A 24,585-nucleotide genomic window follows, 5' to 3' on the forward strand; every position below is an offset into this window, starting at 1 on the left:
TACTACATTGCAATATAGAAATATTAAAACACAATTATTTTAAACACTTACCTGCTTAAAAGTCTTACTGTCTCCTTCAGTGCTAGTATTTAATATGCTAGCCGATGGAACTGAAGCGCTATCTTTGTTGAGAATATCTTGTGTGGTTGGACAGTGATCAACAGATGTGAGAAAATTAAAATCCAGATTAGTTTGATCCCTAGGTTCACATAAATTATAGACATAGGGCAAAGTTCCCTCGCAGTAGTTGTGGGTAATCTCTGCTCCAGATTTGGAACAGAGAACAGACCCAAAGCAGCCTCTAGCATCAGGGCCTTGCAGGCGCAAGGCGATGGCCAGAATCACACCCAGGAGGAACAGTACAGAGATCAAGGCCAAGGCCAGCACCAAGTAAAACTGCAGCTCAGCCTGGGGGTCAGAGGGCTCAGGTTGGTCACTGAGGTCTGGCAGGGCCTCCTGCAGGCTGTCAGCGAAGACCAGGTGCAGCGTGGCAGTGGCCGAGAGCGCAGGCTGGCCCCCGTCGCGCACGGCCACCAGCAGGCGCTGTCTGGCCGCGTCCCTGTCGCCCAGCGCCCGCGCGGTGCGCACCTCGCCCGTCCGCAGCCCCAGGCTGAAGAGGCCCGGCTCGCTGGCCTGCAGCACGTGGTAGGACAGCCAGGCGTTGTGTCCAGAGTCAGCGTCCACCGCCACCACCTTGGTGACCAGGTAGCCGGGCTGCGCGGCGCGCGGCACCGTGTCGAAGAGCGCAGAGCCGTCGGGCCCCAGCGCGGGGTACAGCACCCTGGGCGCGTTGTCGTTGCGGTCGCCCACCAGCACGCGCAGGCTCGCGTTGGCGCTCAGCGGGGGCGCGCCCTGGTCGCGCGCCTGCACAGTCAGCTCGAAGGTGCGCAGCTGCTCGTGGTCGAAGGCGCGCTGCGCGAACACCACCCCGCTCTGCGCGTTCACGGACACGTAGGACGACAGCGCCTGGGGGCCCAGGTCGCTGCCCACGATGGAGTAGGACACGCGGCCGTTGGGTCCCAGATCCGGATCCAAGGCACTGACCTGGGCTATAGAGGTACCTGGAGGGTTGTTTTCTGGCACTTGGACCAGATAGGATGGCTGTCGGAAAACCGGTGCGTTGTCATTGACGTCCCCGATGTGTAGAGTGACGCTTCTGCTGGAGGACAGGGGAGGCTTGCCCCTGTCAGTGGCTGTAATGGTGACATTGTATTCCGGCGTCTGTTCCCGGTCCAGGACCCCATCTGTTACTAACTTGTAGTAATTATTAGAAGAAGAATGAATCTTAAATGGAACATCTCCACTTAAATCACACTTGACTTCTCCATTTTCCCTGGAATCCTGGTCCCGCGTTTTGAAGAGAGCCACAACTATTCCTGGAAGGGAATCTTCCAAAATCTGATCAGAGAGAGAAGTGATGATTATTTCTGGGCTGTTGTCGTTTTCATCTAGAATTTCTATAATTACTTTACATCGAGTAGAGAGGGACCCTCGGTCCTTTGCTTCTACATTCATCGTATATCTTTCTACTTTTTCAAAATCCAAGTGTTGATGAGTTATAATATTTCCTGTAGTGGAATCCAGAAAGAACACGTGCTGGGCTTCATCAGCCATACCAAGAAAGGAGTAGGTGATCTCCGAATTGACGCCTTCGTCCTGATCAGTTGCGCTCACCCTCAACACAGAGGTGCCTGGGGGCACGTTTTCGTGAAGGCTGATCCTGTATACTTCTTGGCTGAACACAGGTGCGTTATCATTGGCATCCACGACTTGGATTTGGATCTGGGCAGTGCCGCTTAGTGGCGGGTTCCCGCCGTCTAAGGCTGTCAGGACCAAGTGGTGTGCGCTCTGAGTTTCTCGGTCCAGAGTCTTCATCAATACTAATTCTGGATATTTGCCACCATCTGGATTGTCTTTCACCACCAACGAGAAATACTCGTTAGGACTTAACTGGTATTTGCTCAATGAATTTATACTAATATCAGGATCTGTTGCAGAGTCAAGAATTGTTCCTACCCCGGGGCTGACAGATTCGCTGATTTCTAGGTTTATTTTATCTTTGTGGAATTGAGGGGCATGATCATTAATATCCTCAACAACCACAAGGATATGAAAAATATTTAAAGGATTTTCCACCACGGCTTCCAACTGCAACTCACATCTTCTTCTCTCTTTGCATATCTGCTCTCGGTCTATTCGGTCCTTCACGAGTAAGTCCCCGCTCTCCGCGTCTACGTGGAAGAGCAGCTTCTCAGCGCTAACGCGCAGCTTCCGAGCTGTCACGTCCAGGACACTGAGCCCTAGGTCCTTGGCGAGGTTCCCCACCACCGAGCCCTGCGCCAGCTCCTCGGGAATGGAGTAGCGGATCGGCTCGCCGAGCGCGGAGTAGAACAAAGACAGCAGGAAGGCAAACAGTACCTGCCGCCGCCCGGCCGGGCGCCTCCGCGCGCAGCTCCCTCCCATCGCGCGCTCTAGTTTTGGCTGGATCCCAGCCATTCCAACTAGAAAAAGTGCACACTACCGCACTGGAAGGCCTGAAACCGCGGAGACCCCAATCTTGGGGCTGGGAATCCGTGCGTGCTGGGGAGAGTCTGCGCGGGCAGTGCCCCAGTGTGTAAGCGGGTTTCTTTCTCTGTTGTGACTGCGCAGGAAATCCCAGGCTAGAGGCTGAGGAGTCCCAGATTTCAGCGCTTGCCCTGCACTGGCCGACAGCGGCGCCCAGAGGCCGTGAGTGGAACCTCAGCCTAAATTTTCCCCGCTCTGATTCAGGACACGTTTTCTTTAAATGCAAGATGATACCAGCTAAAATATTTGAATCCGACACGTCAGTGATTATGTTTTCATCATGAAACATTTTTCATATGACAAAAACTTTGTATGTGTTAAAATTTACACCGGGTTTGAATGGCTAAAAGTATGTCTTTGAACATTCAAGAAAGTACAAGAGAATATGGAGTGAAAGTAGACCTCCTATTCCATGGCCTATTGTTATCCAGTTCTTCCGTCCAGAGTCAATCACGGTTGTTCCTTTTAAGAGTAAATGTCCATAAAGGGAAGTACTGAAGCAAGCACAAAACTTTTTTCTCTCTTAAATTCTAACTTATATTTGGCTACAAAGTTATGATCTCCCCCCCCCATATTTAGGAACTAGAATGCCACTACTGTTATATTCATTACAACCATCCAGAGCATCCTTTACTGTTTCTAAATAAGCATATTTCATTATATTTTCTTATAATAGCCACCCTGTCAAAAATTACTTTCTTCAAAACCTGTATTTTTCAAAATAATGCAATTATTTAACATGAATGCATAATTATTATTATTCATGTGGACACAAATTTACAATTACATTTCAATGACTTTAAAGCAAATAACTATGATTCAAAGAATGTACTCTCTTCTAACAGACCTGTCATTGAAGCAATGTTGAATGATATGAAAAAAAAATCATGGTCTCATAAGTATTTTAATGTTAAGACATATGTTGACTTTATGCTACCATATTAGTTTAGAAGAACACTGGTAATAAAAGGGATCGAATCAAATACATCACTATGTTCACTAAACTAAATGAGTTCATCAGTAACTCTACTCATCATTCTTTTAAGAATAATTTTGTATGCTACCCTGCTTATATTTGGCTCTCCTGCAGAAATAACATTATTCACTTTGCTTACTTTGACTCTTATGTTCAGAATTTTCAGTTTCAGATACAGTTTCTTTCCTTTTCAGTAAGGGACCACTGAAATACTCTCGGCACACATTCCTTGCTTCTGTTCTTGGAAACATGTACATATATCCGTCTGCCATATTTTCAGCCTTAGAGATTGAAGAATTTAACTAAAAATGCAGTTAGAACATAGCCCAAAATTTGCTTAAGTTATAAACACTGCAGTGTCCTCATTGATCAAGAAAAGTCAAATTAAAATGCATTGTCTTGGGCCTCCCTAGTGGTGCAGGGGTTAAGTCTCAACGCTATCAATAGCTATCTCCTGTTACTTCAGCATGAGTTCGATCCCTGCGAGGGAGCTAACCCACATGGCACAGCAGACCTCTCCTGTCTCACCTGCTGCTCCCCTCAGCAGAGTATTTCAGTAGATCCACCTGATCTGCTCACCACTCTGCCTCTGATGAATCCTCTCCTCTTACCCCCGTACCTCTGGCATACACCCCAGTTCTTATATACATAAATAAAAATAAATCTTTTAAAAAATAAAATACATTGTCTTCTACATAACAGTATGAAATTGGAATCACAGGCAAAAGGATGCTGCAGTGTTATCAGGCATGATTGCATTTGGAAAAACTGAAGTACACAGTGTTCTGAATTGTTAATAAAATATCACTGAAAATTTTAAATCACTCTAGAAAGTATATTCAACTGAAGTATCATTACAAGTATGATTTGAAAAATAAAACCTCACAAAATTGCCCTTCTTCTTGGGAAGAATACCATTGAGAAGCCTTATGTTTCGGTTGTGTTTTCAGTGAAACTAAAGAATTTATTTCTGACAACTACCTATTCTTACCATATCTGCCCTCATAACAAGAGCTAGAATTGTCTAAAGAGCTTGGATTTCAACATGTGTCCCGGAGACAGCACATAAATTTACAGGCACTCATCAGTATTATACTCAACAAAACTATCAAAGATTCTGCAAAGCTAACCATAACAGCTTTATGACAATAGGCTTTGATTGGGATTAAGTGAGTATTTACCAGAAAATAAAAAAATATGAGTCTTATCTTAAACCATCAAGTTCTACCTCTTCAATGTTTTAGCAAGAAGCAAATACCACTGAAACAGAAAAGTGAAAAAATTAAAATTGACATTTTCTATCATGCTACAAACCTAAAATGAAACCAATCATAGTTTTCTAAATGAAAGGAAAAGAGCAAAAAACGGAACTCACTGGAACCAAAGGGGTATCTTCTATGGGAAACTTCGAATCATCTAACAAAGACAAAGGATCCTTTTTCTCATAGCTCTCCTGGCTGATGAGCGTGTCCGCATAGTTGGGCTGCGGGAAGATCAGGTGACTCTTCCGTGAATCCGCAGTGAGGGAGACCTCATGTGAATAGGCCTGCAGGAAAGCTCTCACTCCATCGACACCCACAAAATGAGAGGTGGATGCCCCAGCCAACCCACTTCCTGAAGCCTGGAGCAGACGTGACATGTGCCAGCGCCTGAGTCTGAGTGCCATCAGTACAATGACAAAGGCGAGAAAGACACAGGAAACTGAAGCTAGTGCCACCACCAGGTACAAAGTCAAGCCTGAGGCGTCTGAGTCCTGTGGAACCTCCAGGTTGTCGAGGTCAACCAGAATGTCTGGGATACTGTCGGCCATGGCCATGGTGAGCGTGACCGTCGCCGAGAGGGGGGGCTGGCCGTGGTCCTGGACCACCACCACCAGGCTCTGCTTGAGCGCATCTCTGTCCAGCAGGGCCCGCGCGGTGCGCACCTCGCCCGTGTGCAGCCCCACTGAGAAAAGCCCTGGCTCGCTGGCCTTGAGCAGGCGGTAGGACAGCCAGGCGTTCTGGCCTGAGTCTCTGTCCACCGCCACCACCTTGGTCACCAGGTAGCCAGGCTCTGCAGAGCGGGGTGCCAGCTCCACGCCTGTGGAACCATCTGTGGGGAGGGCAGGGTACAGGATCTCTGGTACATTGTCATTCTGGTCCAGCACGAACAGGTTCAGTGACACATTGCTGCTGAGTGGAGGGTCCCCACTGTCAGTGGCCATCACTTTCATCCGCAGATCACGAAATTGTTCATAGTCAAAGGACCGCAGAGCATACAGGACTCCCGTGTCAGAGTTGATGGAGATGTATGAAGATAGAGGTGCTCCTTGGATGGTGTCTTCAGCTAGGGAATAAATAATCCGAGCATTCTCTTTGCTGTCTGGGTCTACAGCAGTTACGGAGAAGATAGAGGCACCTCTAGGGTTGTTCTCTGGGATATAGGTCGAGTAGGAGGTATGAGAAAAGGTGGGTGGATTGTCATTGATATCTGCCACTTGTAGGATGAAGTGAGTCTCTGTTGATAGGGGTGGACTTCCTCCATCTGTGGCTGTTACTGTGATATTATAAGAGGATACCTCTTCCCTGTCAAGGACTCCGTGTGTCACCAATCTATAATAACTGTCAATCGACTTTTCTAACTTAAATGGTAAATTCCTGGATATGGAACAGGTGACCTGTCCATTCTGCCCAGAGTCTAGATCATCCACATTTAAAAGAGCTATAACTGTCCCCAACGGGGAATTTTCCATCAGGGGACTAAAGAGAGATGTGATGGTCACATCTGGACTGTTGTCATTTACATCTTCTACTGTAATCAACACTTTGGTGGTTGCAAGATATGCTCCTCCGTCTTCAGCTTGTACTTCTAATTCATAGAAACCTGTTTCTTCATAATCTAGATTTTCTGATAGTTTTATCTCCCCAGTATTTTTGTTTAGCTGGAATTTCAACAATTGTATGTCAGGTATTTTTCGGAATGAATATGTCACTTCTCCATTGGCTCCTTCATCCTTGTCGGTGGCGCTGACTGTCAGCAGTTGTGTGCCCACAGGGAAGTTCTCAGGAACACTCACTCGGTATTCCGGCAAGGTGAAGACTGGTGCATTGTCATTTGCATCGAAGACAGTCACACTAATGAGGACAGTGCCAGATCGGAGAGGGTCACCCCCGTCAGAGGCAGTGAGCACCAGATGGTGTAGTGCCTCTTCCTCCCGATCCAGCGCGCTCTCCAGCACCAGCTCCGGGTACTTGACGCCATTGGCACGGCTCTGAACTGCTAGCGAGAAGTGCTTATTGAGGCTGAGCTGGTAGCTCTGTAGGGAGTTCACGCCCACATCCGGGTCAAATGCTTCTGGGAGAGGGAAACGCATTCCTGGGGCGACGTTTTCATTAATTTTTACATCTACCTTTTCTGCTTGGAATTTTGGGGCATTGTCGTTGATATCAGTTACATCTATTTCTATCCCGAAAAGTTTCACTCTATCTTCCACAAGGATGTTAAAATTCACCAGACACCGCGCGCTCTGAGCGCACAGCTCCTCCCGGTCTATCCTGCCCGCGGTGACCAAGATGCCACTTCTCGGGTTCAGAGCAAAAAGCTGCGTCCTACCTCTGGAGACGATGCGGACTCCGCGTTCCGCCAGCTCCCGGGGCTCCAGCCCCAAGTCTTTGGAAATGTTACCCACGAAAGAGCCTTTCTCTAACTCCTCAGGAACGGAGTAGCGGATCTGCCGCGCTTGGACCTCCCACCGCAAACCGAAGAATTGGGAGAGCTGCAACAGCAGCAGCAGCGCTCTGCTGGAAAGAGTCCTTTGAGCGGCCATTGTTCTGGTCACGGAATTCTCGCAGTCCTCACTGGGCACGGAGTGTGTTTTGACCGGTTCCTTTTTCTTTCTCTGGCCGCAGAATGTCTCTGTAGCCCGCTCACCTTAAATTCTGGAGTGCATTTCGCCGCAGCCCCGGAGCCTGCTAGTAGAAACCGTGGAGCTTTTTGTAGTTGGAGCCCCGAGAATCCGGATTGAGCGCAGGCTGCATTTCTCTCCTAGTAGGTGAACAGCGGCGCTCAGAGTCCTAAGATGTTACTGCACCCACTGCTTATAATAGAAAACAAAGGTCGCACTATCTTTGTGTAGTATTTTATTTTATTTTATTTCTTTGTTTTCTCCACATATATCCTTAAAGCAAGTACTCTGTGTATATTTCTCACTGGGTAGGATAAAGTAGAATGAAAGTACTATAAAATATTAAATGAAAGTAATCAGTTAAATATATATTTGCAATACATCTACCCAACAGAAATGTACCCTCATTAGAAGGTAAGTAATGTTCATTTTATTTCCTCTGAACTTCTAGCTATATAAAAAAAAGTCTTACAATTTTATTTGAACATGTGATTTAAATGGTCTAATTACGTTTAGTAGACATTCATATAGAGACTTATATGAGATATATAGACTTATATGAGATATACCCCTTATAATTCAGTTTTTCTTTCAAATTAATCAGTTAAATATGTTTAGCATTAAGATTATATAAAAGGTTCTGCCAACATTCTTTTCTAAAATACTCTTACTGAGCTTCAATTAATCTTTTTTGAAAAATTATTTTATAGGCATGTTATAAATTAATTTGACCTATTTAAATGAGTTGAACAGGTAACCACAAACTAAAAGGAACATATCTGTGCTGTAATGGGAAGAAAAACACATACAGGAATTTCTAGTGGTACAATTTTTAAAAATGAAGTTAGAAATAATGATGTTAATTTTTTTTAGAAAGTGTTATATAAAACTACCTGATTACATCAGGACATTTGGCAACATAAATAACCTTTTCTTTTGGCATTTTGTATGGAAGCCCAAAATAAGTGGTTCGCTCATTTCTAATTGTATGTGCCCATCAATCCAGCAGCAGTTCTCCAAGGTGAGAGGTTTAGATGTCACTTCCTACAGAGAACATGAAGTTCATAAGCATTTATATCACCGTGCCTCCAGTATGCAACCCTTCAAAGATTTTATATCAGACAAACTGAGACAGAGACTGAGCAAGAAGGCAGTGTTACTTCATTTGCTTTCACGGAAAATCTTTATCTTACAATGTAGAGAGCAATGATTGGAAAAGATTAGAATTTGAGCTCCCCGAAAAGATAATAAAGAAATGAAGAAAGCTAGAAGGAAAAAAAAGAAAGAGAAAAATGCCTATAGGATAGTACTAAGTTTTTCAACTCAGGGAAATCTTGGTAGAGGAAACAAGGTTTTGACTTTTCTCACACCAAAAAAAAAAAAAAAAATGCAGTATCTATGATCTGGCATGTGATTGCAGGAATTCCTGGATATACTTACTGTGCCTCCTCAAATGCTTACAGTTTTTAAAAATATTAAAATAAATGAAGATGATCTGTAAGTGCAAGATTATTTGTGATAAATGTTTCTTACAAATGGGCACCTACGCTAATATTCAATGAGTGCCTGAATATTTTTAAACTTTAAAAATATACAAATAGGGGCCTCCCCTGGTGGCACAGCGGTTGAGCGCTGGGCTGTGAAGCTGCCTGCAGCCTCTGCAGCACCAGTTCGATCCCCCGGCCTTCGGTAAGGGTCCCACATGGCGCGCAGACCTCTCCTGCCACCCGCTGCTCCCCTTAGCAGTGTGTTTCATCATTCTGCCTGCTCTGTTCTCCGCTCTGGCTCTGGCTCTGGTGAATTCTCTTACCCTCCCGCGCTTCTGACTGTACCCAGTGCTTGTATAAATAAATAAATAAATAAATAAATCTTTAAAAAAATATACAAATAGGAAATGAAAATTTACTTTTCAATCTTAGCAGATTTGAACAGCTAGGTTACTGTTTACTTATTTGGTAAGAAACCAAGATGACTGCCTCTGTTGTTAATCTAAGCTTGACAAGATAGCTGCAAGTTAATGACATTCTTTTGGAGTTACAGAGCAAATTATGAACCAAGAATGTTGAAAAAATATAATCAGCAAAAAGTAAACATTGTGAAGATAAGACAGTGGTTAGTTTTGAATTTTTAAGATATGATACTAGATAAAAAAAATGAAAAACTATGCCTGAAATAAACTGATAGAATATTACAGAAGATGCAAATATGAAACTCACCAGAGTTAGCTTTTCAGGATGTGAAGTCAAATCATGCTCACTCTGAAGTGGAATTAAGGCCCCAGAAGAATCACCACAAACCATGTCTTGAGTAGATTGCAAGGGCTCACTACGTTTTAGGAAATTAAACTCTGTCTTTCCAGTGTGGGCAACGCACAAATTGTAGGTATAAGGCAAAGTCCCTTCCATGTAGTTGGGGGGAACCACTGATGGTCCAGACTTGACACAGAGACCAGGCCTAAAGCAGCCCCAGGCAGAGGGGCTGGAGGAGTGTCGCAGGCGCAGGGCAATGGCCAGAATCACCGCCAGGAGGAAGAGCACAGAGATCAAGGCCAAGGCCAGCACCAAGTAAAACTGCAGCTCAGCCTGGGGGTCAGAGGGCTCAGGTTGGTCACTGAGGTCTGGCAGGGCCTCCTGCAGGCTGTCAGCGAAGACCAGGTGCAGCGTGGCGGTGGCCGAGAGCGCAGGCTGGCCCCCGTCGCGCACGGCCACCAGCAGGCGCTGTCTGGCCGCGTCCCTGTCGCCCAGCGCCCGCGCGGTGCGCACCTCGCCCGTCCGCAGCCCCAGGCTGAAGAGGCCCGGCTCGCTGGCCTGCAGCACGTGGTAGGACAGCCAGGCGTTGTGTCCAGAGTCAGCGTCCACCGCCACCACCTTGGTGACCAGGTAGCCGGGCTGCGCGGCGCGCGGCACCGTGTCGAAGAGCGCAGAGCCGTCGGGCCCCAGCGCGGGGTACAGCACCCTGGGCGCGTTGTCGTTGCGGTCGCCCACCAGCACGCGCAGGCTCGCGTTGGCGCTCAGCGGGGGCGCGCCCTGGTCGCGCGCCTGCACAGTCAGCTCGAAGGCGCGCAGCTGCTCGTGGTCGAAGGCGCGCTGCGCGAACACCACCCCGCTCTGCGCGTTCACGGACACGTAGGACGACAGCGCCTGGGGGCCCAGGTCGCTGCCCACGATGGAGTAGGACACGCGGCCGTTGGATCCCAGGTCGGGGTCAGAGGCGCTGATTTGAGCGATAGAGGAGCCAGGAGGGTTGTTCTCTGCCACGTGGACCAAGTAGGAGGCCTGCTGGAAAACTGGGGCATTGTCATTGACATCCGTGATGTGCACGGTGATGGTAGTGCTGGAGGAGAGGGGAGGCTTGCCCCTGTCAGTGGCTGTAATGGTGACGTTGTATTCCTGGGTCTGCTCTCGGTCTAGGGCCCCATCTGTCACCAGCTTGTAGTAATTATTACTAGAAGAATAAATCTTGAAAGGAACCCCACTTCCTATATTACACCTGACTTCTCCATTTTCTCCAAAATCCAGGTCACGTGTTTTGAAGAGGGCAATAACCATTCCTGGAAGGGAATCCTCCAAGATCTCTTCAGAGAGAGAAGTGATGATTATTTCTGGCCCGTTATCATTTTCATCTAAAATTTCTATGATTACTTTACATTGGGTAGAGAGGCCACCTCCGTCCTTTGCCTCCACTTCCATGGTGTATCTTTCTGTGTCCTCAAAATCCAATGACTGATTATTCCTAATCACACCCGTTTTCTCATCCAGGGAGAACATGTGCCTGGTACTCTGCGCAGTGCTCCTGAAGCAGTAGTTTATTTCAGCATTGACTCCCTCGTCCCGGTCCGTGGCTGCCACCTGCAACACCGAGGAGCCAGGGGGCAGATTTTCACTAATACTGATTCTGTATTCATCTTTGTTGAACACTGGGGGATTATCATTGGTGTCCCTGACAGTGATTTCTATTTGAGCCGTGGCACTTCGTGGCGGGTGGCCTCCGTCCAAGGCAGTCACTATCAAGCGATGACATTGCTGCTCTTCCCGGTCTAGGGATTTCTCCAAAGCTAACTCTGGGTATTTGCCACCATCTGAATTAACTTTAACCATTAATGAGAAATAAGGGTTAGAATTTAGCTGATAATCATTAATTGAATTCATGTTTATATCGGGGTCAGTGGCAGGGTCCAGGGATATACGTGCTCCTGGGGATGCAGATTCAACAATTTCTAAATGTATTTCGTTTTTATCGAACTGAGGTGCATGGTCATTAATATCCTCAACAACCACAAGGATATGAAAAATATTTAAAGGATTTTCCACCACGGCTTCCAACTGCAACTCACATCTTCTTCTCTCTTTGCATATCTGCTCTCGGTCTATTCGGTCCTTCACGAGTAAGTCCCCGCTCTCCGCGTCTACTTGGAAGAGCAGCTTCTCAGCGCTAACGCGCAGCTTCCGAGCTGTCACGTCCAGGACACTGAGCCCTAGGTCCTTGGCGAGGTTCCCCACCACCGAGCCGTGCGCCAGCTCCTCGGGAATGGAGTAGCGGATCGGCTCGCCGAGCGCGGAGTAGAACAAAGACAGCAGGAAGGCAAACAGTACCTGCCGCCGCCCGGCCGGGCGCCTCCGCGCGCAGCTCCCTCCCATCGCGCGCTCTAGTTTTCCCTGGGCTGGGTCTTTTCGGGAAGCCGAAGAAACTGCAGTCCACAGTGTCGCTAGAAGACCACTCGCCCGAGAACTGGGGGAGAGCTAGGAATCCAAGCGTGCTGGCGAGAGAGAGTGCGCGGCCAGGAATTCCGGCGTGTAAGCGGGTTTAGTTCTTTCTCTGCCGGTGGCTGCGCAGGAAATCCCAGGCTAGAGGCTGAGGGATCGCGGGCGTCCGCGCTGGCCCTGCACTGGCCGACAGCGGCGCCCAGAGGCCAGATGTGGCGTCGCAGGCTAACATTTCATTTTGAATCCAATTTATCGCCATGAATAGTATTAAATGGATGCCTATATACTTGTTCTCCAGAAATTTATTATGAAAATTTCAAGAATGCACAAAATAGGGATTATTATTGAATCTTGATGTAACCATTACCCAACTGCAAAAATGACCAAAACACGGCCATCTTTATTAAATACACATTGTACTCCCTCATAATTTTGAAATAAATCCAAGATATTCTAATTAACTCTCTTTTTAAGATGAATAATTAAGATGAGCACGAATTTTCCTTTAAGCTAATTATGTCGTGTAGTTAGTTACCAATATACAATCCTACTTAGTTTAAGAAAATGAGAATTTGAAATATTCTGCACTCTTTCCATGCAGTATGTGTTCTCTTTTTGTTTTTTTATTTTTTTTAAATATTTATTTATTTATTTATACAAGCACTGGGTACAGTCAGAAGCGCGGGACGGTGAGAGAATTCACCAGAGCCAGAGCGGGGAACAGAACAGGCAGAAGGACCGAAGTACACTGCTGAGGGGAGCAGCGGGCGGCAGGGGAGGTCTGCGCGCCACGCGGGACCCTCCTCAGGTGGCCGGGGAGCAGCCGGGATCGAACCAGCGATGCAGAGGCTGTGGGCAGCTTCGCAACCCAGCGCTCAACCGCTGCGCCACCGGGAAGGCCCTGCGCTCTCTTTTTAAAGGCAAGTGACATTTTTATGGTGGAGAATAGTAATTGCTTACCGTGACATGCAAACCTTCAATATCTATATTTTAATGTTTTTTCCAAATTAACATATTTTAATGTTTGTGAAAGCAAAGTATTACAGATTATGCATTGGAATAGAAATTTTTTAAGTTGTCCTAAATAAAGAGTGCTTTATTTTCCCCTACTAATTTAAGGAGTGGAGTATCTGAAGTAATTACGTCTATATGTCATGGATTTCCAGACATGTAAACCCTTATATTCTTATAGGTAATTCAGTCTAACTTTGGGAAATAATTACAAGACAAATATAAAATAATTCTCTATTTCCACAGAACTGGGAGAAGTCATCAATGATCATGTTTTAGAATAGATTATGGAGTCAACTTCAATCTTAATTTCAAAGTTTCCTGGAATGTCAGTGATTACTTGAAACTTGACACTGTATCCTATCAAATTAAATAACACTAATTGTTTTCTTTACAGCTAAAGGTGAGAGAAGAGACCCTCCACAGAAGTTCTTAAGTATATTTTCCTAAATCATCTACCACATCTAGATTTATTTCTAGTTTGAAAGGTTGGAGAACAGAGCCATAAATAACAAGGAGTTGGGGGAAAATTTATTTCCCTTGTTTTGTACTCTGTCTTATAATCCCTCTTGGCCAGAAAGCATAAACTTTCCAAATATTAATAATTTGACATTATATATAAGGAAATTAAAGTCTTTGAGGAGATAAGCACTAAGGATGTCAAAATTTTCTCATTGAATGAATTAAAAATGCTTTAGTAGGTTTGGAAATGATGATAACCAAAGTTTGAAGCTTTATCAGAAATGATCTTTAAGTGCAGCCTCTACAAATCTGTGATCTGAAAACCAGCCCTTCGATGGGGGCTGGCCTGTCATGTAAACAGAAGGCACAGAGAGTGAATGTGGGCTCTTGGTTGTTTCTCCAAGAATATTTTTGCTTTTCTCATTAGCTTACCTTTACAAAATTAGTGTCAGCTATAGGAATGTTTTCAAAGTAAGATTGTCACAATGAGGCATTGGAAATAACTATAATAACACATTTCAGACTGGAAAGCCAGCCATAAGAATCAGTAATGATCCACAGTAACCGATCAAGGACCCTCACCCAAAGAGCCGAGTCAATGACCATGAGAGTACCCTCATGAAGAAGTGTTCCAATGACCATTGGTTAATTATGAGAAAGTGAAAGTTATATCATCCATGTAACCAATATATGACTCCTATAGATGTTAGAGCAAAACTTAGACCCAGTGGAAACTCATGGTGAGAAGTTAATAACTACTACTTCCATCTTAAGTGCAAACACTTAAAGAAAAAATCAATTGCAATAGAAATTAAAGGAAAAATTGAACTCACAGGAACCAAAGGGGTGTCTTCTATAGGAAACCTGGAATCATCTGAAACGCACAAGGGCTCGCTTTTCTCACAGCTCTCCTGGCTGATGAGCGTGTCCACATAGTTGGGCTGCGGGAAGATCAGGTGACTCTTCCTTGAGTCTGCGGTGAGGGAGACCTCATGCGAATAGGTCTGCAGGAAAGCCTGCACCCCATCCACGCCCACAAAATGTGAGGTGGGCAAGCCAGCCAATCCGACTCCTGCAGCCTGGATCAAACGAGAGGTGTGCCAGCGCCTGAGCCTGAGCGCCAGCAGCACGATGATAAAGGCGAGAAAGACGCAGGAGACCACGGCCACTGCCACCACCAGGTACAAGGTAAGGTCAGAATCCTCAGAGTCCGCGGGGGTGCTGATGCTGCCCAGGTCAGCCAGGACATCTGGGATACTGTTGGCCACGGCCACGGTAAGTGTGACAGTGGCCGAGAGTGGGGGCTGGCCGTGGTCCTGGACCACCACCACCAGGCTCTGCTTGAGTGTATCTCTGTCCAGCAGGGCCCGCGCGGTGCGCACCTCGCCCGTGTGCAGCCCCACTGAGAAAAGCCCTGGCTCGCTGGCCTTGAGCAGGCGGTAGGTCAGCCAGGCGTTCTGGCCTGAGTCTCTGTCCACTGCCACCACCTTGGTCACCAGGTAGCCAGGCTCCGCAGAGCGGGGTGCCAGCTCCACGCCTGTGGAACCATCTGTGGGGAAGGCAGGGTACAGGATCTCTGGTGTGTTGTCATTTTGGTCAAGCACGAATAGGTTCAGTGACACATTGCTGCTGAGTGGAGGGTCCCCACTGTCTCTTGCCCACACCTGCATTTGAAGATCCCTAAACTGCTCGTAGTCGAAGGAGCAAAGAGCATATAACACTCCAGTGTTAGAGTTGATGGAGACATAGGAGGAGAGAGGTGCCCCCATGACGGTGTCATCAGTCAAGGAATAAATAACCCTGGCATTCTCATTGCTATCAGGGTCATGGGCTGTCACTGAGAAGATGGAGGTGCCCCTCAAGTTGTTCTCAGGAAGATAGACTGAGTAGGAGGCTTGAGAGAAAGAGGGTGGATTGTCGTTTATGTCAACCACCTGCAGGTTGATGTGAATTTCTGTTGACAGGGGTGGTGTTCCTCTGTCAGTTGCAGTCATTGTGATGTTATATTCAGAGGTTTTTTCTCGGTCAAGAATTTGAGTTGTCAACAACCTATAATAATCTTCTATTGACTTTTCTATTCGAAAAGGTAGAATGTCCTGGATGGAACAGACAACTTGACCATTTTTCTCAGAGTCTTGGTCATGAGCATTGAAGAGAGCAATTACTGTTCCCTGAGGAGCATCTTCGCTCACAGGGCTAAACAGAGATGTAATGGTCACTTCAGGTCTGTTGTCATTTACATCCTCCACTGAAATGAGCACTTTGGTCCTCCCCTTCAAACCCCCACCATCTTCAGCTTGTATTTCCATTTCATAAAATGCACATTCCTCATAATCTAGATTCCCCGTGGTTGATATTTCCCCAGTATCTCCATTAAGCTGGAACAACGGAGACTGTTTTTCACTAATCTTCCAGAATTTATATGCCACTGCTCCATTGGCTCCCTCATCCGGGTCGCTGGCTTTTACAGTAAGCAGCCTGGTGCCTGGGGGCACGTTCTCTGGGACTTTCGCTCGGTAAATCGGTTGCGCAAAAGCCGGGGCATTGTCATTCGTATCCAACACTGTCACTTGGATGCGCACTGTGCTGGAGCGACGGGGGTCGCCGCCATCAAAGGCGATGAGGACCAAGTTGTGAGCAGCCTCCTCCTCTCGGTCCAGGGTGTGCTCCAGCACCAGCTCTGGGCTTATAGATCCTTGGTGGTCTCCAGCTTGCGCATACAAGGAGAAGTGGCGGTTGGGGCTGAGCTGGTAGCTCTGGAGGGAATTCATGCCCACATCCGGGTCCACAGCCTCTGGGAGTGGGTATCGTGTTCCAGGGGCAGCAATTTCGTTAATTTTTACTTCAAGAATTTCTGCCTGAAATTTGGGGGCATTGTCATTCATATCAGTTATTTCTACTTCTATTCCGTAAAGTTGTACTCTGTCCTCAACTAGGACTTTAAAGTTCACCACACATCTCAAGCTCTGAGCGCAGAGCTCCTCCCTGTCTATCCTTCCCGCGGTGACCAAGCTGCCACTTTGGGAGTTCAGAGCAAAGAGTTGAGTCCTACCTCTGGAGATGATGCGGACTCTCTGCTTCGCCAGCTCCTGGGGCTCCAGTCCCAGATCCTTGGAGATATTCCCCACTATATAGCCCTTTGCTGTCTCTTCAGGCACTGAGTAGTGGATCTGGCTGGCCCTGGTCTCCCACAGCCTCTCCAGGAAAAGGCACAGCAGGACCAGACCTCTGTGCTGCCGGCGATTCACTGGAACGGCCATTGTAGCGTCACTATGGGATTTTTTTCCAGAACGCTTTCTGTCTCGCTGGCTCCTAAGGTTCCTTTTCCCTCCAGCAAAATATGGTGATCCTTTTTCTTAAGAGAACCCGCAGTGCCCCGCATTAAGAGGCTGAGTTTTGATGCAGCCCGGGAGTCGGCTTGTGGGATCTGCGGTGCTTTGTGTAATTGCAGATCCTAATATCCAAACGGAGCGGGATTGAGCTTTTGTTAGAGTTGGTGAACAGCGGCGCTCAGAGTCCTAAGCAGTTACTACACCCACTGAGATACGCAATTCTTGATTATGGGTGATTGAATGAAGAGGAAAACACCTCTGTCTTCTAACGTGATTTTAGATTTCTCTAATTGTTTCCTGCATTCATATAGCAAAAGCAGTTTCCATTTGTGAACATCTTTGTTGGAAAAGGTATGGAATGAAGTTTCTGTTAAGTGTATTACATTCCTCTCCCACTGTTACTATTTTTACTATCAAATTAATTTAATCTTACGGACTTTTGCTCATTTTCTCTCTAGGCATGTAAATGACTCTCATTTCTTTGTCAAAGTGTTTCAGATTTTTTTCTATATGTAATTACTATTTACAACGTGCAACCCTCTTTGGAAATGCATTAATATATTTCTAAATTATATACATGTGTGCTTATGTATGCATATTACATAGTTTTAATAAATTAATATTTATGGATTATTCATTGAATTTATTTTATAAGATTAATTAGTATTGATTGTGAAATTCCTGGAGTATGGTTTTCTTAAAATTTTGTTTACAAAAATAATTTAAAAATTAGGCAATAAGAATACATTTTCTCACCTACTATTGCTAATTTTTAAAAGAATTTTTAAAAAATTTTACATATTTGTGATTATTAAACTTTCATATATTAGTTTATAAGTTTTTATGTGAATAATGTATTTGCAAAGTATGGCATTTGGAAAGTTCAAATGAACAAACTGTACATTGAAAAGTAGGTTTCCATTTCAAACCTTCCATCAAGAAATTATACAACTTTAAGATAGTTTTAAAACTTATTTTGGGGCCCCCCTGGGTGCAAGGAGTTAAGACGCAACCTATCAAGCTATCCACAGCCACTGCAGCATGAGTTTGATCCCAGTCCAGGGAGCTACCCACATGGCGCTGCAGTCCTCCTCTATCTCTCCCACTGCTCCCCTCGGCAGTGTATTTCAGTCAATCTGCCCATTCTGTTCCCCACTCTCTCTGGTGAATATTCTCTCACCCCCCACACCTCTGGCCTGTACCCCAGTTCTTGTATAATAAATAAATAAATCTTTTAAAAAACCTTATTCTGATGGTCACTTAAACTTATGCAATAATTTTGGAAAAGGAACACAAGCTGTAGAAGAAATTATTGCCACTAAAAATTAGGTGCAGTTATAAGACATTTCAACCGTTTGTAAACAATTCACTTAAGCACTTCCAAAGGGAAACCAAGCAAAAAACTGATACTTATGTAATGCCATGCAATTAGTAGTTTTGTCTTGTAATGGAGAATTCAGGATTCTCCTTCCTTCTAAAGGATGACAAGGATGATGAGAAAACCTGTAGTCACTAATGTTTAGAGCTCCAAATCATAAGACAAATCCAGTGACTTTCCTCTCATTCTTCATTAAAAATATAGGTCCAAAATGAAAGCAAGTGGAAGTGGCATTGGTTTTCATTTCCTATTACCAAGTCTCTTCTGGTAACTATAAAGAACAGGAGAATGGTACATTCAAAAAAACTTGAAGGAACTTCATGATTTGACATTCTGATGAGACCACTGAGTGGCTCACTCACTCACACACACAACACACAGATTATTTTTTCTAATTATTTTAAGAGATTCAGAGAATCACAAATAGGTAGATATAAGAAATTAGACATTGGGCCTCCCTGATGGCACAGGGGTTAAAGATATAACACCATCAAGCTATCTGCAGCCACTGAAGCACGAATTCAATCCCTGGCCAGGGAACTACCCACATGGTGCAGCAGACCTCTCCTGTCTTGCCTGCTGCTCCCCTCAGCAGTGTATTTCAGTCAGTCTGCCTGTTCTGCTCCCTACTCTGTCTAGTGAATCCTCACACCTCCCATACCTGTAGCCTACACCCCAGTTCTTCTATGCACAAATGAATCCTAAAAAAAAAAAACAGAAATTAGACATGATCAATAAACACAAGAAAGGGATGGAAATGGCATTAGTGATAACAGTGAATGTAAATACCTAGTAGTAATTTCTTTGTTCTGATATATTAACTTAATGCTTATGTACACACAAAAATTTAAATAATGAAACCATTAAAGAGTAAATTTCACTATCACTGAAAAAAGGTAAGAAATTGGTAGAATACCTTTGTAAGAACAGGCTCTCACTACTTTGAAAATCCAAACATGGTAGGATAACTATTTTATGTCATGTAACTAACTGCTCTTAATTCACCGCTCTCCATGAAGAAAGGAATTACAATTTTCTGATAAGCTTTAATATGCCTAAGACAACTTACTTGGAAATGTAACATGTTTCATATAAATATGGAATTGGGAGGATGATGAAAAAAGGTCCACACATAAGTGAAACTTACCTCCATTAGAGTCTCAGGATGGGAAGTCGACTCGCTGGCATTACAAAGTGGAAATAAGGCCCCAGATGAATCACCACAAAGTATATCCTGTCCTGAACTCAACTGCTCATTACATTTTAAAAAATTAAACTCTGTCTTTCCAGTGTGGGCAACGCACAAATTGTAGGAATAAGGCAAAGTCCCTTCCATGTAGTTGGGGGGAACCACTGATGGTCCAGACTTGACACAGAGACCAGGCCTAAAGCAGCCCCAGGCAGAGGGGCTGGAGGAGTGTCGCAGGCGCAGGGCAATGGCCAGAATCACCGCCAGGAGGAAGAGCACAGAGATCAAGGCCAAGGCCAGCACCAAGTAAAACTGCAGCTCAGCCTGGGGGTCAGAGGGCTCAGGTTGGTCACTGAGGTCTGGCAGGGCCTCCTGCAGGCTGTCAGCGAAGACCAGGTGCAGCGTGGCGGTGGCCGAGAGCGCAGGCTGGCCCCCGTCGCGCACGGCCACCAGCAGGCGCTGTCTGGCCGCGTCCCTGTCGCCCAGCGCCCGCGCGGTGCGCACCTCGCCCGTCCGCAGCCCCAGGCTGAAGAGGCCCGGCTCGCTGGCCTGCAGCACGTGGTAGGACAGCCAGGCGTTGTGTCCAGAGTCAGCGTCCACCGCCACCACCTTGGTGACCAGGTAGCCGGGCTGCGCGGCGCGCGGCACCGTGTCGAAGAGCGCAGAGCCGTCGGGCCCCAGCGCGGGGTACAGCACCCTGGGCGCGTTGTCGTTGCGGTCGCCCACCAGCACGCGCAGGCTCGCGTTGGCGCTCAGCGGGGGCGCGCCCTGGTCGCGCGCCTGCACAGTCAGCTCGAAGGTGCGCAGCTGCTCGTGGTCGAAGGCGCGCTGCGCGAACACCACCCCGCTCTGCGCGTTCACGGACACGTAGGACGACAGCGCCTGGGGGCTCAGGTCGCTGCCCACGATGGAGTAGGAGACATGGCCATTCTGTCCCAGATCCCTATCGGAGGCACTGACTTGGGCGATAGATGCTCCAGGAGAGTTATTCTCCATCACGTGGACCAAGTAAAAGGCCTGCTGGAAAACTGGGGCATTGTCATTGACGTCAGTGATGTGCAAAGTGACACTTTTGCTGGAGGAGAGGGGTGGCTTACCCCTGTCTGTGGCTATGATGGTGATATTATACTCTGGGGTCTGCTCTCTGTCCAGAGTCCCTTCTACTACCAACTTATATGAATTTTTGGATGAAGAGATTATCTGAAAAGGGACTTCACCCTCCAATCGACAGTTTACCTCCCCGTTTTCTCCAGCATCTTGGTCGTGTGTTTTGATCAAAGCAATTATTGTTCCTGACACTGCGTTTTCCACAATCATTTCAAGTAGAGAATGGAATGTAATTTCTGGGCTGTTGTCATTTTCATCTTGAATGCTAATTTCAACTGTACACTGTGCAACCAGTCCTCCGCCATCCCTGCCTTCCACCACGAGAGAATATTCCTTAATTTCTTCGAAATCTATTGTCCTTAGAGTTGTAATTACCCCACTTTTTGAATTCAAACCAAAGGTGTGCCTGGTTCTGTGGAAGGAGTAAGTGATTTCCGAGTTGATGCCCTCATCCTTGTCGGTGGCTGACACTTGCATGACCGTGGTACCCGGGGGCACGTTTTCTGGAAGACTGACTCTGTATACTTCCTGGTTGAATACAGGGGCGTTATCATTGGCATCGGTGACCTGGATCTGCAGCTCAGTGGTGCCACTTAGGGGTGGTTCACCACCATCCAAGGCAGTCAGGACTAAATGATAGTAACTCTGTTGTTCCCTATCTAAGGGTTTCTCCAATACCAGTTCTGGGTATTTACTACCATCTTGTTTCTTCTTATTGATCAACGAGAAACTAGGACTAAGAGAAAGTTTATAATTCTGCAGAGAGTTTAAGCCTATATCGGCATCTTCTGCTACTTCTAATATAAATCGCGTGCCTGGCAGTGTAGACTCACTTATTTGCAGCTCAAAGGAATTTTGTGTGAATTTTGGCGTGTGGTCATTGATATCCTCGATCTCCACGTTCACGTGGTAAAAATTTAACGGATTTTCAGCAACAGCCTCAAACTCCAGAGCGCACGCTGGCTGCTTCCCGCAAATCTGCTCGCGGTCCAGCCGGCTGCTCACGAGCAGCTCCCCGCTCTCTGCGCTCACAGCGAAGTAAGGCTTCTCCGGACTGACGCGCAGCTTTCGAGTCGGTAACTCTTGGACACTGAGTCCCAGGTCCTTGGCGAGGTTCCCCACCACCGAGCCCTGGGGCAGTTCCTCGGGAATCCTGTAGCCAACCGGCTCAGAGAGCGCCCGACAGAACAAAGACAGCAGCAAGGGAAAGAGCGCCGGCCGCCGCTCAGCCCAGCTCTTCTCCCCAGCGCCTCTCCCCAGCCCGCTTGCTCCCCTCATCCCGCTCACCTGCCTGGAGACTCCAGAGTACAAGGAACCCCTGGAGCAGGTGTCCGGAGCCCCGAACAGGCTTCCTCTCCTACGTGGGGGTCAGGCTCGCTTCTTTTCCAGAGGAGGCAGCGGCGGAAAGACTCGCGCTGGCGTCTCAGAGGGAGACAGCTCTGCGGCTGTGCGCCGAGATCGCCCGCGCCAAGCTGCTCGCTTTGGCCAACAGCGGCGCCCAGAGCCCGCGCTAGCAAACTGCAGCCTCTGCTGCTTTGGTTTAAGAAGCTGCAATCATAATTCTGTGTCTAGCAGAGCAAGCCATGTTTTTATATTAATATATTTAATCTTAAATTATAAAACCTTCCTTCCTCAAGGTATTATTTTCTTGTTTCCAACTATTAGGAATATCATGTCGGTCTTCTTACACAAACCTACATATATTGTTGCATTCATTTCACTGTTCCACAAACATACATTGTGCAAAGTACTGTCTTTGCCACTGGCAATGTGACAATGGAAAAGATAAACACAGAAAGTTTGTTTTTCGCTTATCTACTGACTTCACATGCTCATTTGTCTTTTTATGAATGTTATATTATTTTAAACTTCTTTAATTGATTCCCATGTTTTCCCAACATTTCTACCTAACCAATGCTATTTCATATCACATATATTAGAGACATCAGTGCTGTTGAAAATTGTTTTGTTTGGCTGCACAATTTTGTATCAATCCGCAAACATTTATTCCCCCGGATAATATCAATGACAGTAATTTCCTTTTACTCCCTGACAACTTCTCAACTACAGTTTTTTAAAAAAGATTTATTTATTTAGGCATACAAGAACTGGGGTACAGACCAGAGGTGTGTGGGGGGGTGAGAGGACCCACCAGAGACAGAGCGGGGAACAGAACAAGCAGATCGACTGAAATACACTGCTGAGGGGAGCAGTGGGTGAGACAGGAGAGATCTGCAGCGCCATGTGGGTTGCTCCCTGACCGCTGGGGATCAAACTCATGCTGCAGAGGCCCCGAATTGCCCCATAGTATGGGGCTTAACCCCTTGCACCACCAGGGAGGCCGTACTACAGTTTTCTTAATGAATACTTTGAAGTTGTATTTACTGTATTCACTTCATATGTCAAATTTACTGGCTTATGTCATTCCCAATATAGTACAGAAGTTAACTCTTAAAAGTTACTAGAAAATTGTCTGTTCTTCAATACAAAGTAGCAAAGGGGTCATTCCAGTAGATTACATTACTTCGTTATTTCTGTACCTGTTATTCTGAGTAATGATTTTGAAATAGGAATGTGAGCAGTGATAAGTTTATTTCCATAAATTTACTGAATAGTTTTAGTCAGACATTTGTTTTAATTCTATTACTCCATTTGTTAAAATTGTTTTTGACAAATTAGCGAATGTTTTGAAAAGAGTAAGAATTTTCTTTTCTATCAGAGCTCTTAAAAATTGCAAAGTATCAATAGTACAGTTAGCCTCTTGAAAGACAGCATCCAAACACTAAAGAAAATATGAAGTGACTTGCACCCATTGTTATGTAAATACAAGGGAATACTACACAATTCTTGGGAAACATCCTTTATTACTAACAAATGATTTATCATGTTTCCCACTTCTATCTGATGACAAATCAGTGATTAACTTTATTATAATGCTTTAACAAGGACTACAGAAGACATATAGTCCACACAGAATCATTTCTAATGGATCAGTTTAGAATTTGTGTAAATGGAATGTCTTCTTAAAACCAACACCCTCAATCTCTTATCATGAAAACACAGCACATTTCATGGCTGCAAAGCAACATATTGGAACTCTACTGAAACATGTTCTTCTGTGTTTACAACAACCAATTCAACAGTTTCAAATAACATTTTATCTCAAATCTCATTTTGTTGTTTTTGGTATTCTGGAGGGGGCAATAGTCATTTTAACCTTTAGATTCCATGTCTTCATTGGAATGAGCTCTGGGTAACTGCTGATACACAAACTCAACATTCATGGACCAGTTCCACCAGGATACACCCTTTAAAATTTATTTTCTTGGGGGCTTCCCTGGTGGCCAAAGGATTAAGATGCAGCACTGTGAAGCTATCTGCAGCCACTGCAGCATGAGTTCGATCCCTGGCCAGGGAGGTGACACACATGGCACAGCAGACCTCTCCTGTCTTGACTGCTGCTCCCCTCAGCAGTGTATTTCAGTCAGTCTTCCTGTTCTGTTCCCCATTCTGTCTCTGGTGGGTCCTCTCACCCCCCCCACACCTCTGGTCTGTACCCCAGTTCTTGTATGCATAAATAAATAAATCTTCAAAAAATTTATCTTCTTAAGTATGGTAAGAATTATAAAAATTTTGAAGTGTACTAATGTAGGCACAATGCTCAGAGAAGAGTTTTAAAATGAAGTCTTCTAAAGTCTTTTAGCTTCAAGCCCTAAATGGTCCTAAAAATTCTAAGATGTATCTTAATTTTTTAAAGATTTATTTATTTATTTATGCATACAAGAACTGGGGTGGAGGCCAGAGGTGTGGGGGGGTGGTGAGAGGATTCACTAGATACAGAGTGGGGAGCAGAACAGGTAGGTCAACTGAAATACAATGCTGAGCGGAGTAACAGGCAAGACAGGAGAGATCTGCTGCACCATGTGGGTCAGCTCCCTGGCTGGGTATCCAGCTCATGCAGCAATGGCTGACAATAGAT

The 24,585-nt window shown here is 45.8% G+C and overlaps 2 protein-coding genes across 30 annotated transcripts in view; both read right to left on the minus strand.

The window, feature by feature from the left end:
• The window catches only part of LOC119243347 (protocadherin gamma-C4), a 177,396-nt gene that overhangs the window by 75,546 nt on the left and 77,265 nt on the right, over positions 1 to 24,585 (minus strand). For 2 of the 29 annotated variants that reach the window (XM_037509083.2, XM_037509092.2), the window contains exon 1: positions 14,434 to 17,552. The exons of 20 other annotated variants lie outside the window; for them this stretch is intronic. In XM_037509083.2, coding sequence (XP_037364980.2) covers positions 14,434 to 16,860 — 2,427 coding nt within the window. In that variant the 5' untranslated portion in view covers positions 16,861 to 17,552. Of the gene's footprint in view, positions 1 to 51; positions 4,871 to 4,916; positions 9,282 to 9,640; positions 12,776 to 14,433; positions 17,553 to 24,585 lie in introns of those variants that run through there. 7 more of the 29 variants (XM_037509097.2, XM_037509096.2, XM_037509094.2 and 4 more) reach the window with 4 other exon arrangements.
• Positions 17,743 to 21,887, minus strand: LOC119243352 (protocadherin gamma-B5-like). The gene has a single exon (XM_037509109.2). The coding sequence runs from the start codon at positions 21,882 to 21,884 to the stop codon at positions 19,398 to 19,400; it is 2,487 nt and encodes an 828-aa protein (XP_037365006.1). The 5' UTR covers positions 21,885 to 21,887; the 3' UTR covers positions 17,743 to 19,397.

Source organism: Talpa occidentalis, unplaced genomic scaffold (assembly GCF_014898055.3).
Source record: "Talpa occidentalis isolate TD23 unplaced genomic scaffold, MPIMG_talOcc4v2.1 talOcc4.13, whole genome shotgun sequence".
In the NCBI taxonomy this organism is placed as follows: Eukaryota; Metazoa; Chordata; class Mammalia; order Eulipotyphla; family Talpidae; genus Talpa; species Talpa occidentalis.